The sequence below is a fragment of the Anabrus simplex genome, chromosome 6 (assembly GCF_040414725.1).
Source record: "Anabrus simplex isolate iqAnaSimp1 chromosome 6, ASM4041472v1, whole genome shotgun sequence".
In the NCBI taxonomy this organism is placed as follows: Eukaryota; Metazoa; Arthropoda; class Insecta; order Orthoptera; family Tettigoniidae; genus Anabrus; species Anabrus simplex.
Window position 1 is genome coordinate 298,738,054 of NC_090270.1, and position 14,562 is coordinate 298,752,615.

At 42.8% G+C, this 14,562-nt stretch overlaps 1 protein-coding gene across 1 annotated transcript in view; it reads left to right on the forward strand.

Moving 5' to 3' along the window:
• LOC136875991 (toll-like receptor 6) overlaps positions 1–13,946 on the forward strand; it is an 86,307-nt gene extending 72,361 nt beyond the window's left edge. Inside the window, exon 5 of the mRNA XM_067149605.2 lies at positions 12,813–13,946. Coding sequence (XP_067005706.2) covers positions 12,813–13,070 — 258 coding nt within the window. The 3' untranslated portion in view covers positions 13,071–13,946. The remainder of the gene's footprint in view (positions 1–12,812) is intronic.
• The last annotated feature ends 616 nt before the right edge of the window (positions 13,947–14,562 follow it).

Genomic DNA, 14,562 nt, shown 5'->3' on the forward strand with positions numbered 1-14,562 from the left:
TCGCAGCTATCTATTTCTACAAGATGGTGGCTGCTCTTATGAGAAACAAGATGCCTTGAGACGTCCTAGGGATGCTTACGCAAGATGGCAGACACAAAATGGTGACTATACATAGCTCCTTATGAGACGGCCTAGGGGTGCTCGCACAAGATGGCGGCTACTCTTATGAAGAAAGCTAGCTTAGAGGCTACTGCGCAAGATAACAGCTGCTGTTATGCATGTGGTGGAGGGCAATTTGAAATTCTATGTGCTTAATCAACAGAGCACCCTGCTGCCCTCTTTAGCTGAAATGTGGTGGTGGATAATTTGAAAAATTCTTTTGACAGCTATCATCTTTAAACAAAGGCGACTATACATAGGCTGTTAAGGCCTTATCATTCTCCTCCCCCTCCTCCTCCTCCTCCTCCTCCTCCTCCCCTCCTCCTCCTCCTCCTTCTCTACCTCCTCCTCCGCCTCTTATGTCAAGGCATAGCTTTATATCGAACAAGTTTAAACCTGCATCGCGAAGGCAAGCGTGTGCAGCGATAACATTATTGTGCATGTTTAGACTTTCGAAACATAAGAAGAGTAGAATCAAACGCTGTACTCGATACGACATATGATCAGAACATTGATTGATGCGTTCAGAAAACAAAATAAGTGATCAAGACTAGAATCGAACAATGTACTCAATACATCATGTGTTTAGAATATGTCAGGGGATACGCTTGTTCTAAGAAGATCAGATTGAAACATAACAAGACTAGAATAGAACACTGTAATCGATGTTGTTAACTTCAACATGTGATCAGAACATTGATTGATGTGTTCAGAACACAAAATAAGTGATCATGACTAGAATCGAACACTGTACTCGATACAACATGTGATCAGAACATTGATCGATGTGTTCAGAACACGAAATAAGTGATCAAGACTAGAATCGAACACTGTACTCAATACAACATGTGTTTAGAACATGTTAGGGGGTACCCTTGTTCTAAGAAGATCAGAATGAAACATAACAAGACTAGAATCGAACACTGTAATCGATGTTGTTAACCTCAACATATGATCAGAACATTGTTTGATGTGTTCAGAGCAAAAGTACAATTTTGATGATTTGCGCAGCTAACTCGCTCGGTAAACGATATAGCCAAAGTATATCTTCAAATTATTTACCTTCCATCATTCGTCTTGTGTGTAAAAATCAGTCGAACAAGTTATCGCATAAACATGGCTGAAAAAAAAATCGTGATAGTGTATGGAACCCAGGGGTTACATCTTATCAGAAGGGCAAAAAGGATGAAAGGACTCTTCCTCCTCCTTACCGCACATTCCTTGGCTAAAGGGCTAATAGGCTAAAGGGCTAATGAGCTAAAGGGCTAAAGGGTTAAAGGGCTAAAGGGCTAAAGGTGCAACAACCTCATCGATCGCTATCAGCAAGAACGCTTGTACTTTGTTAAGTGTAGAAAATTAATCTTTATTGGTAAATGGTTTTATGTTCAGAACAAGGAATGGAACCTAGGGGTTACGTCTTACCTAATAAAATCCCCGAGGTGCGATGAGTTACGTTTTTCGAACTAGTGTTTGGAACACTGAACTTTTCAAGATGGCAAGAGTGAGGTTAGCAATGTTCTGTTGTTGGATTTTAAATTCCGCGCTACAACATGCATAAGGTGGCAGCCCTTGAGGTTTACTCCCGTAAAGATGGCAAGAGTGAGGTTAGCAATGTTCCGTTGTTGGATTTTTAAAATTCCCCGCTATAACATGCAAAAGGTGACAGCCTTGAGGTTTACCGCCGTAAAGATGGCAGCAGTGAGGTTAGCGACGCTCCATTGTCCTTCAAAGTGAGGTTAGGGTTCGTCAAGAAGACAGCTGTCAAAAAACACGTGGCTATGTTTACCAAACAAGAGCACGTGGTCGTGACGCCACGGTCACGTAGTATGCTGCCTCAGCATGCAAAGTTCAATGTCTACACCTACGTAGTTAACACTCTGCTATGTTCACAAGATTTTTATACATCACTATTCTTTATGCTTTAAGTTCATTCACATAGGCTATGCTAAGATAGCAGCACAAACACATGCGAACTTTGTACATTCTAATGGAATAAGTTTAGTACTGTGTGCGTCATGGATACATGATGTGTGCACGCATTTAATCTTGACTATACGTAATGCTGCTGCTTTGTTTACAAGATTTTTATACATTGCTATTCTTTATGCTTTAAGTTCGTGCACGCACAAGCGATACTCGTACGCTCTAGCAGGAGAAGTTTAGTACGATATTCGATACATACATTATCGATAGGTGATGTGTACACGCTTTAGAACATAGCTCATCTTTATGCTTTAAGTTCGTGCACATGGGTTAGGGATACACAAAAGCGATTGCTACATGCTCTAGCGGAAGAAGTCTAGTACGATAGTAGATGCATGTAAAATCGATAGGTTATGCTAAGATAGCAGCACACTTACATGATTTTAGCACAATCTAGTGGGAAAAGTTTAGTATGATAGTCGTTTCGTGCAAAATCATTAGGTAATGTGTAAACGCTTCGAAACAAGGCTATTCTTTGTACTTTAAGTTCATGCGTACAGGTTATGCTAAGATAGCGGCACAATCTAGCGCAAGAAGTTTAGTACGAGAGTCGATGTATGTAAAATCGATAAGTAATGAGTACACGCTTTAAAACATGGTTATTCTTCGTACTTTCAGTTCATGCATCTTAGTTATGCTAAGATAGCAGCACAATCTAGCGGAAGAAGTTTAGTACGATATTTGTTGCATGCAAATCGATAGGTGATGTGTACACACTTTGAAACATGGCTATTCTTTTTACTTTAAGGTCATGCGTATAGGTTATGCTAGGATAGCAGCACAATCTAGCGGGAGGAGATTAGTACGAGAGTCAATGCATGCAAAATCCATAGGTAATGTGTACATGCTTTGAAACATGGCTATTCTTTGTACTTTTAAGTTCATGTGTATAAGTTATGCTAAGATGCCAGCACAATCTAGCGGAAGAAGTTTAGTACGAGAGTCAATGCATGCAAAATCGATAGGTAATGTGTACACGCTTTGAAACATGGCTATTCTTTGTACCTTAAGGCCATGCGTATAGGTTATGCTAAGATACCAGCACAATCTAGCGGAAGAAGTTTAGTACGAGAGTCGATGCTTGTAAAATCGATAGGTAATGTGTACACACTTTGAAACATGGCTATTCTTTTTACTTTAAGGTCATGCGTATTGGTTATGCTAAGATAGCAGTACAATCTAGAGGAAGAAGTTTAATACGATATTTCTTGCATGCAAAATCAATAAGTAATGTGTACACGCTTTGAGACATAGCTATTCTCTGTACTTTAAGTTCATGCGTATAAGTTATGCTAAGATAGCAGCACAATCTACCTGCAGAAGTTTAGTACGAGAGTCGATACATGCAAAGTCGATAGGTAATGTGTACACGCTTTAAAACATGGTTATTCTTCGTACTTTCAGTTCATGCATCTTAGTCATGCTAAGATAGCAGCACAATCTAGCGGAAGAAGTTTAGTACGAGAGTCGATGCGTGCCAAATCGATAGGTAATGTGTACACGCTTTGAAACATGGCTATTCATTGTACTTTAAAGTCATGCTAAGATAGCAGCACGATCTAGCGGATGAAGTTTAGTTCGATGGTCGATGTATGTAAAATCGATAGGTGATGTGTACACGCTTTGAAACATAGCAATTCATACTGCTGCTCTGTTCCCAAGACTTTTAAGAATAGCTAATCCTAATGCTGCTCTTAGCGACGTCGAGCTAAGGATTGATTACGTGACCGTGACGTCACGATCACGTGCTCTTGTTTGGTAAACATAGCCACGTGCTTTTTCGACAGCTGTCTTCTTGACGAACCCTAACCTCACTTTGAAGGACAATGGAGCGTCGCTAACCTCACTGCTGCCATCTTTACGGCGGTAAACCTCAAGGCTGTCACCTTTTGCATGTTATAGCGGGGAATTTTAAAAATCCAACAACGGAACATTGCTAACCTCACTCTTGCCATCTTTACGGGAGTAAACCTCAAGGGCTGCCACCTTATGCATGTTGTAGCGCGGAATTTAAAATCCAACAACAGAACATTGCTAACCTCACTCTTGCCATCTTGAAAAGTTCAGAGTTCCAAACACTAGTTCGAAAAACGTAACTCATCGCACCTCGGGGATTTTATTAGGTAAGACGTAACCCCTAGGTTCCATTCCTTGTTCTGAACATAAAACCATTTACCAATAAAGATTAATTTTCTACACTTAACAAAGTACAAGCGTTCTTGCTGATAGCGATCGATGAGGTTGTTGCACCTTTAGCCCTTTAGCCCTTTAACCCTTTAGCCCTTTAGCTCATTAGCCCTTTAGCCTATTAGCCCTTTAGCCAAGGAATGTGCGGTAAGGAGGAGGAAGAGTCCTTTCATCCTTTTTGCCCTTCTGATAAGATGTAACCCCTGGGTTCCATACCCTATCACGATTTTTTTTTCAGCCATGTTTATGCGATAACTTGTTCGACTGATTTTTACACACAAGACGAATGATGGAAGGTAAATAATTTGAAGATATACTTTGGCTATATCGTTTACCGAGCGAGTTAGCTGCGCAAATCATCAAAATTGTACTTTTGCTCTGAACACATCAAACAATGTTCTGATCATATGTTGAGGTTAACAACATCGATTACAGTGTTCGATTCTAGTCTTGTTATGTTTCATTCTGATCTTCTTAGAACAAGGGTACCCCTAACATGTTCTAAACACATGTTGTATTGAGTACAGTGTTCGATTCTAGTCTTGATCACTTATTTCGTGTTCTGAACACATCGATCAATGTTCTGATCACATGTTGTATCGAGTACAGTGTTCGATTCTAGTCATGATCACTTATTTTGTGTTCTGAACACATCAATCAATGTTCTGATCACATGTTGAAGTTAACAACATCGATTACAGTGTTCTATTCTAGTCTTGTTATGTTTCAATCTGATCTTCTTAGAACAAGCGTATCCCCTGACATATTCTAAACACATGATGTATTGAGTACATTGTTCGATTCTAGTCTTGATCACTTATTTTGTTTTCTGAACGCATCAATCAATGTTCTGATCATATGTCGTATCGAGTACAGCGTTTGATTCTACTCTTCTTATGTTTCGAAAGTCTAAACATGCACAATAATGTTATCGCTGCACACGCTTGCCTTCGCGATGCAGGTTTAAACTTGTTCGATATAAAGCTATGCCTTGACATAAGAGGCGGAGGAGGAGGTAGAGAAGGAGGAGGAGGAGGAGGGGAGGAGGAGGAGGAGGAGGAGGAGGAGGGGGAGGAGAATGATAAGGCCTTAACAGCCTATGTATAGTCGCCTTTGTTTAAAGATGATAGCTGTCAAAAGAATTTTTCAAATTATCCACCACCACATTTCAGCTAAAGAGGGCAGCAGGGTGCTCTGTTGATTAAGCACATAGAATTTCAAATTGCCCTCCACCACATGCATAACAGCAGCTGTTATCTTGCGCAGTAGCCTCTAAGCTAGCTTTCTTCATAAGAGTAGCCGCCATCTTGTGCGAGCACCCCTAGGCCGTCTCATAAGGAGCTATGTATAGTCACCATTTTGTGTCTGCCATCTTGCGTAAGCATCCCTAGGACGTCTCAAGGCATCTTGTTTCTCATAAGAGCAGCCACCATCTTGTAGAAATAGATAGCTGCGAATGGCAAAGGGCTTAAGTAGGAATCGAACCGTTGATCTCATCATTAGACTATGTTTTTTCTTGTTCCTGGTACTACGAACCTACGTATTAGGCGGGAAAATTTTGTCCGTTTTGCTCTACGATGCATCGTTTTCGAGATATTTAACATTTTGCATTTAAGCCTCCAAATTTAATGAATCGAACCTGCACGGTACGTTATACTCTCTACCATAGCTAGACCTGATCATGTTACGAAGACTCGCTTCAATACAAGCTAAAACAGAGCAAATGCCAAAGGGCCTAAGTAGGAACCGAACCGTTGATCCCATCATTAGACTATGATTTTCTTGTTCCTCATACTGCGAACCTAGGTATTAGGCAGAAAAATTTTGTCCGTTTTGCTCTACGGTGCACCGTTTTCGATATATTTAACATTTTGCATTTAAGCCCTAAATTTAATGAATCGAACTATCACGACACGTTAGCCTCTAAGCTAAGAGTAGCAACCATCTTGCGCAAGCACCCTTAAAGCGTCTCATAAGGAGTTGTGTATAGCCGCCATCTTGTGTCCGCCATCTTGCGCAAGCATCCTTAGGGCGTCTCAAGCTATCTTGTGCAAGGACCCTTAAGCCGTCCCATAAGAGCAGCCGCTATCTTGCGCAAGCATCCCTAGGGCATCTCATAAGGAGCCATGTATAACTGCCATCTTGCGCAAGCATCCCAAGGGCGTCTCATAAGAACCTGTGTATAGCAGCCATCTTGCGTAAGCACCCTTAAGGAGTCATGTATAGCCGCCATCTTATGCAATTAGCGTCGAGAGAGGGCTGCTGTAGAATTTTTCTTTTTAAATTATCCGCCACCCCTTTTCAAAGGTATCTAGCTAAAGATGGCAGCACTGCGGATGACAGGTGACGAATTTACATCTACTACGATAAAGAGGGCAGCACGGTGCTCTCTGTATTAAAGATGGCGGATGACAGCTGTCAAAAAAGCACATGGCTATGTTTACCAAACAAGAGCACGTGGAATTTGCCGCCATCACATTTCAAACTAAAGAGGGTAGCACTATGCTCTGTTGATTAAAGATGGCGGATGGTAGCTGTCGAAAAAGCACGTGAGTTTGTTTCCAAACAAGAGCACGTGGAATTTTTCAATTTGCCGCCACCACATTTCAAAGGTATCTAGCTAAAGATGGCAGCACAGTGCTCTCTTGATTAAAGATGGCGGATGATAGCTAACAGAACTTTTCAAATTGCCCGCTACTACGTGCTTAAGGTAGTAGCCACAAAGAGGGCAGCATGGTGTTCTGTGGATTAAAGATGGCGGATGACAGGTGATGAAATTGCCCGCATGATAGTAGCACAGTGCTCTGTTGATTAAAGATGGCGGATGACAGCTGTCAAAAAAGCACATGGCTTTGTTTCCAAACAAGAGCACGTGGAATTTACCACCACCACATTTCAAACTAAAGAGGGCAGCACTGTGCTCTATAGATTAAAGATGGCAGATGACAGCTGTGAAAAAAGCACGTGAGTTTGTTTTCAAACAAGAGCACGTGGAATTTTTCAATTTACCGCCACCACGTAGAGGGCAGCACTGTTCTCTCTGGATTAAAGATGGCTGCTTGTCGAAAAGCATTTTTCAAATTATCCGCCACCACATTTCAAAGGTAAGTAGCTAAAGAGGGCAGCACTGTGCTCTATAGATTAAAGATGGCGGATGACAGCTATCAAAAAAGCACGTGGCTGTCAAAAAGCACGTGGATTTGTTTATCTCGAGCTAGTGAGGTTAAGTTGGTAGCACTAAGGTTTAGGCCCGTCAAGATGGCAGCACTGCCGATGACAGGTGACGAAAGAGGGCAGCACGGTGCTCTGTAGTTTAAAGATGGCGGATGACAGCTGTCAAAAAAGCACGTGGCTGTCAAAAAGCACGTGGCTTTGTTTCTCTCGCGCTAGTTAGGTTAAGTTGGTACTACTGCGGTTTAGGCCCGTCAAGATGGCAGTACTGAGGTTAGCGATGCGTTGTTGTCTGTCAAAAAGCACGTGGCTTTGTTTACAAATCTGTCGAAAAGCACGTGGCTGTCAAAAAGCACGTGGCTTTGTTTACCTCATGCTAGTGAGGTTAAGTTGGTACCACTAAGGTTAGGCCCGTCAAGATGGCAGTACTGAGGTTAGCGATGCGTTGTTGTCTGTCAAAAAGCACGCGGCTGTCAAAAAACACGTGGCTTTGTTTACCTCATGCTAGTTAGGTTAAGTTGGCACTAGTGAGGTTTAGGCCCGTCAAGATGGCAGCAGTGAGGTTAGCGTTGCGTTGTTGTCGATGACAGCTGTCAAAAAGCACGTGGCTTTGTTTACAAATTCAAATCTCGCGCCAAAATTCAAATTTCCCGCCAAAATTCAAATTTCCCGCGGGCGGCGGCGGCGGAGGCGGAGGCGGCGGCGGAGGAGGAGGCGGGCGGAGGCGTGCGGCGGCGGAGGTGCCGCAGAACCCGCTTATTATACTACTCTTCATCTTTATACATTGTACCCTTTTAGGTTAAAAAGGACCATCTAATCATGTTTATTAAATGTTACTGTACTGTACAAACTGTATCAACCCGGATAACTGTTGCTGAAGAATTGTGCATCTGATTGGTTTAAAGATGCTATTTTCGTTTCAGAGAAAATGGTGGATGTGGTGGTGGTGGTGGTGGTGGTGATGATTATTGTTTTAAGAGGAAGTACAACTAGGCAATTATCCTCTATATAACACTAATCAGAAAGAAAAAAAATGGAAGGGATCCGACACTTCGAAAAATGAAGGTATCGGCCACGAAGCACGAAAATGAAAGACTCCCTACGCCTCCATACGTAATACCGTCCGGGTCGGAAAAGAACAAGAGTTGACCAAGGAAGGTCGGATAGTATAGATGAAAGCGAGGAGCCTGGCACTCAGCTAAGGGCTCTGTGGTCGACAACCCACGCTCCAAAGTTCAGAGCCCCTGGGGCCCCCTTTAGTCGCCTCTTACGACAGAAAATAGTGTAGTGGTGACATAAAAGACGTGGTGACTTTTCATTATTTCTTAATCCGTTTATCTCGAGAATTGGTTTTTCCTGCGACTCAGCGAGAGATCACACCTCTACCGCCTCAATGGCGGTGTTGTGGAGCGTGAGGCGTTGGGTCGGGGATACAACTGTGGAGAAGGACCAGTAGCTCGCCCAGAGGGGCCCCCACCTGCGATGCTGAACAGGGGCCTTGGAGATAAATGGGAAGATTAGACGGGATAGACAAGGAAGAGGAACGTAAGCCGTGGCCATAAGTTAGGTACCATCCCGGCATTTGCCTGGAGGTGAAGTGGGAAAGAACGGAAAAACACTTCAAGGATGGCTGAAGTGGGAAACGAAACCCCCTTTACCCAGTTGACCTCCCGAAGCTGAATGGGCCCCGTTCCTATCCTCGTACCACTTTTAAATCTCGTGGCAGAGTCTGGAATCGAACCCGGGCTGCCGGGGCTGGCAGCTAATCACACTAACCACTACACTACAGTGGCGGATACGTGGTAACTTACGCCATGTAAATAGTACTGTCCTCTTAGCTTGCATTCGGGAGATAATGGGTTCGAACCCTGCTGTCGGCAGCCCTGAAATGGTATTCCGTGGTTTCACACCAGGCAAATGCTGGGACTGTAGTTTAATTAAGCCCAGTGCCGCTGCCTTCCCACTCCTAGCCCTATCCTATCGTCGCCATAAGACCTATCTGTGTCGGGGTGACGTAATGCCAGTTGTAAATAAATAAAGAGAGGAAAGTCAAGAACAGAAAAAAAGAAAGAAATACTGAGGAAACGTTCAGTAAAAGCTTCAAACGCACAAGCAAATTTTCAAAGTGATAACTTCAGTCTGCTAGTGAATACAGAGGTATAATGCGCCATCCTGTACGCTGCAAGTAGCTCTGTGGAATTGCGTAGCAATAGATACACAGCTTCTGAGAAAAGGAAGGGTTCATATTCTACTTCTGTCATGGCTTTCATTTAGGTATTATTTATGAAGCCATGACGTTGAATATATTAAATAAAGTATAGAAATAAAAATCACCACATAAACACCTGCTACGGATAAACGTGTTGTCTCTATACTGTATACGCATGCACAGAAATGGCGTCCCGACATAAACAATCAACACTGCCCCACTCCAGTACTGCAAGGAGGGGAGAGAGTGAAGGGGTAGTGTTGAAGGCCACTCTAGCACAGAAAAGGAGGGGAAGGGAGTGACCTGGTAGTGCTGAAGGCACAGGGTGTGTATTGCTATACTGTATATCCACCACTGTGCCCATTTTAGTCACAACAATCTTGTAGCGGGTTGTCTACCGGCAGCAATGCGTTAAGCGAGGAGGTGGGGGAAGCGCCATGCTTTGTTTACATTGGGACACCAGTTGTATGCATGCGTGCACCATTGCCAGCATTATGCCGGATCCATTCAGTCAAGTAATAGATACATACTCCTCTCATTGGAAATGGTTACAACTACCAGGGCTTAGGAGAGGAATGATTCAACACACTGTGGTCTTCTCCGTATGACCATTTATTATGCAGTCGAGTGGCGTCATTATTACCACTTCCCACATTTGACGTCGGCTGCGTGTGACCATGAAGAACGGTAACATGTTATAGCTGGTGCGGTGGGTGTATATAAGGTGTACAATAAGCCAAAAACGCGAATCAACCAAGGACCCTTAAACAAGCGGCATATAACAGTAGCGTAGCGAGAATCGACTGATTGTGGGGGGGTGGGGGTTATAGTTACAAAAATATGATAGAATATAATGAAGGTGCTTGTGAGTGTGTGGTGTGCGCATGCGTCTTTATAAGGACGCTGATACAACTGAATTATGTTGATATTCAAATTGCAGTACACTACTAAATCTAAAATATAGAACGAGGACGACATGATCAAGTGAACGGTTTTACGGAGAATGGTATGTTCAGTTTAGAATCTGAAATCCAACTTTCGAGGCTTCGTAGAAAAAACATTCAAGAGATTGTTGGTTTTACAATTGTGTTTCTGTGAATTTTCAAAAGAGCCAACCCACTGAGTCGACTTTCGCTTGTTTATTGCAAGTTTCCGTTTATTTTCTTTTGTAAACACTTTGGGGGGAGGGGGTCTCTAACTCACGTTGGCTACGCCTCTGGCATATAATAGCTACATTAATAGAATGCTAAGAATCCTCATGAGCAAAGAAAATAAATTGAAGAAAATCAAAATATGTTATAATTTTTAAAAATGCAAAATTTAATGGACACAGTCCAGGCATGGTAGACAGTATTATCTTCTTTCTTCTTCTTTCTTAATCTGTTTACTCTCCAGGGTTGGGTTTTCCGTCGGACTCAGCGAGGGATCCCACCTCTACCGCCTCAAGGGCAGTTTCCTGGAGCGTGAGACATTGGGTCTGGGGATACAACTGGGGAGAATGACTAGCACCTCGCCCAGGTGGCCTCACATGCTATGCTGAACAGGGGCCTTGTCGGGGGATGGGAAGATTAGAAGGAATAGACAATGAAGAGGGAAGGAAGCGGCCGTGGCCTTAAGTTAGATACCATCCCTGCATTTGCCAGGAGGAGAAGTGGGAAACCACGGAAAACCACTTCGAGGATGGCTGAGGTGGGAATCGAATCCCCTCTACTCAGTTGACCTCCTGAGGCTGAGTGGACCCCGTTCCAGTCCTCGTACCACTTTTCAAATTTCGTGGCAGAGCCGGCAATCGAACCCGGGCCTCCGGGGGTGGCAACTAATCACACTAACCACTACACCACAGAGGCGGACAGACAGTATTTTACGTAAAAGGGAAAAAGAAGTAAGGAAAAATAATGAAAACAAGACAGATTTTAGTACTGAGGCACTCTACAAATCATTCATTTCCGTCTATAACTGAGAACGTGAGTGAAAACACCGGAATTTTCGTTCCGCTTATGTGAAAACTGTTGGTAATTATATTATACTGTATATACCACCACAATGTTGAATAGGGGCTGCCTGGCCGAAGTGGTAAAGGCGTGCTCGGTTCACCCGGAAGGATGTGGGTTCGATTCCCCGTCAGAAAGTCGAAAAATTTAAGAAACTGGATTTTCACTTCCGGAGGAACACATAGCCCTGAGGTTCACTCAGCCTACAACAAATGATGAGTACCAGGTTAATTCATGGGGGCAAAACGGCCGGGCGTGGAGCTAACCACTCTACTCCATGAAGTGCCGAGTTTACGGATAGTGCAAGCCTTTACCTTACACCCCTCCAAAGGGCTTCGCGGCCTGTACGGAGATGACTTTGCTTTTACCACAATGTTGAAACACAGCCCCCTTGGTTCTGCGTACGGGTATCAAGACTTCGGGCCACCTAAAGACGACAGCGTGGTGTTTGCTTTTTCTCTCTCTCTCTCTCTCTCTTTTTTTTTTTTTGTTTTTTGCTATTTGCTTTACGTCGCACCGACACAGATATGTCTTATGGCGACGATGGGATGGGGAAGGCCTAGGAATTGGAAGGAAGCGGCCGTGGCCTTAATTAAGGTACAGCCCCGGCATTTGCCTGGTGTGAAAATGGGAAACCACGGAAAACCATCTTCAGGGCTGCCAGCAGTGGGGCTCGAACCCACTATCTCCCGATTACTGGATACTGGCCGCACTTAAGCGACTGCAGCTATCGAGCTCGGTTCTTGATGGTGGAGACGAGTTATTGCTTAGTTGGAGTTATGGTTTAACAGGAATTGCGTTTTTAACCTCGTGTTGTGTTTAGGCAGACATGCTTCTAAGCAGTCAACTGTTCAAGGTTGCAATCTCCATGTGCTTAGTGATAGGCAGTTGTTAAAAATGGTGGTTTGTTGATGTGCGTGTTTTGTTGTGACGACAGTTAATTAGGTTATATGCGTGTTTAATGTGTAATGTGTGAAAATAAGTTCCAAACAAATAAGTGTACCAAATGACAGCATTTTGTGTGCGTCTTTGTGGCTATATAAACTTAAAGTAACATTTATATAGTTGTTAAAATTTCACTTTCACTCACTGTATGAGGTTTTGGCTTCCGTCCTGTTCATAAAGACATCACAGTTACTCACCATTACAGTACTTTTTTTGTATTGTTTCAGTACTGCAAGCATCGACTAGGATTGTGTAACTTCGCCATTCTTAACGAAGAGGAGCATAACCTAATATTCCTGATGATTCATGGAGTAAACCGCCAGGCCTTCCCCACCAATCTGAAGTTTCTCTCCTCCACTTACGACTCCATCGACTGGCCAAAGGAAGGCAAGCCAGACGCGAAGGCCTTCAGGAAACTCATCTCTTACCTCGGGACCAGCACGAACCAGATGTGGAAGATAAACTTCAAAAAATTAAAGAATTAAGACTTAACCTTGACGTAACTTTATTATGGTTTTTATTATTATTATCGTATGGCATTTACAAGCATGATGTACAAAGATATTCAATGAACATATAAGTTAAAATAGAGAACGTCCAGCTTCGACAACCAGTCCACTGCATTTGGTGTCAATTCATGCAGAGCCCGTAAACCGTCCTTAAATGCTGACAGTGGACAGCTCTCAACAACATGAAGCAATGTCTGCTTCTCAGCACCACACTCACACGCACCACTTTCACAATATTCTCACTTTTTCATCATATATCGGCACCTGCCGTGGTTTGTTTCTAAACTGTTGAGTTTTGACCACTCGTGTTGAGGAAGATCGAAACCTGGCACTTTCTTTGTTGGGTCTTTAATCAGAAAGGCGTTGGTGGGTGGATTGTTCCCATCGCTGTCTGCATTCTGCTGTTACACTGAATTTTTCATGGGAGTTTAGATCAGTCCAGAGTGGTTTCCGGGATTTTAACCTCATCACAGGTGGATATCGTAAGGTACTGAACAAGAGCGAATTCCTGTGTGCTATGGTCTTCTTGAGCAACTGAACTTTCGCTGCTTTTCTCCACAAATCTGGAGGAGCAATGCTTGCTAAAACAGGCAGCCACTGAGCAGGAGTGGACTTCGCTGTACAAGTAACAACTCTCATGGTTTCATTGAGCTGTACATCAATCTTGCACGAATGAACGCTATTTTCCCACACATGAGAAAATAATACTAATCACTAGGGCTCGGATTCCTATGCAATTACATATGCTATTCCTTTACTTCTCGACAACTGAGAATGAAGAATTTCGGCGAATTGTGGTTCTGATATGGTCATTTTACATATTATTAATAATGTTACATATTTATACATATTTTATGTATAGAATATAGAATTTTTGTACATTTTAGGTAATTATTAAAAATGTAAAAATTGTGTCAGCTTCTTTACTTTTAACTAGTGGACCCGCAGCATTTCTTATACATAGATCAGGTAACTCGTCTTGATATGCCTGTCGCATATCAATATTTTTTAAAAGAATGAATACCGGTGATTAGTTTATAACAAGTCTTTCCATATAATATTAGCTGTGCTTCGACCATTCAGCCGTATCTTAATATTTTCCGAGGGAGTGCAACATACAATTGGGCGTGGCTGAATACTAGTTCGGGTAAGTGGACACCCACTTTTTCAAGAGTTTGTCCTTGCTCTTTATTACTGGTCCTACAGAAGACTTGATACCTTTCCGTCTGTGCGTACGTCGACTCTTTTCTCTTTGCAACATGTAAGTTATTAGAAATGTTCTGCCATCTGTTGGGTATATTCAGAAGCTGGAGAAAGTCAGAGAATCAAAGAGTATCTAGCAGAGAACAGTAATCTTCCATGATCAGAGGAAGTGTATACTCCCTGGCTTCACAGGTAGTAATCAAACAAGGCTGCATGCAATTACATTACTAAAGATGAAAATCACATATATCAGTCACTTAGCAAC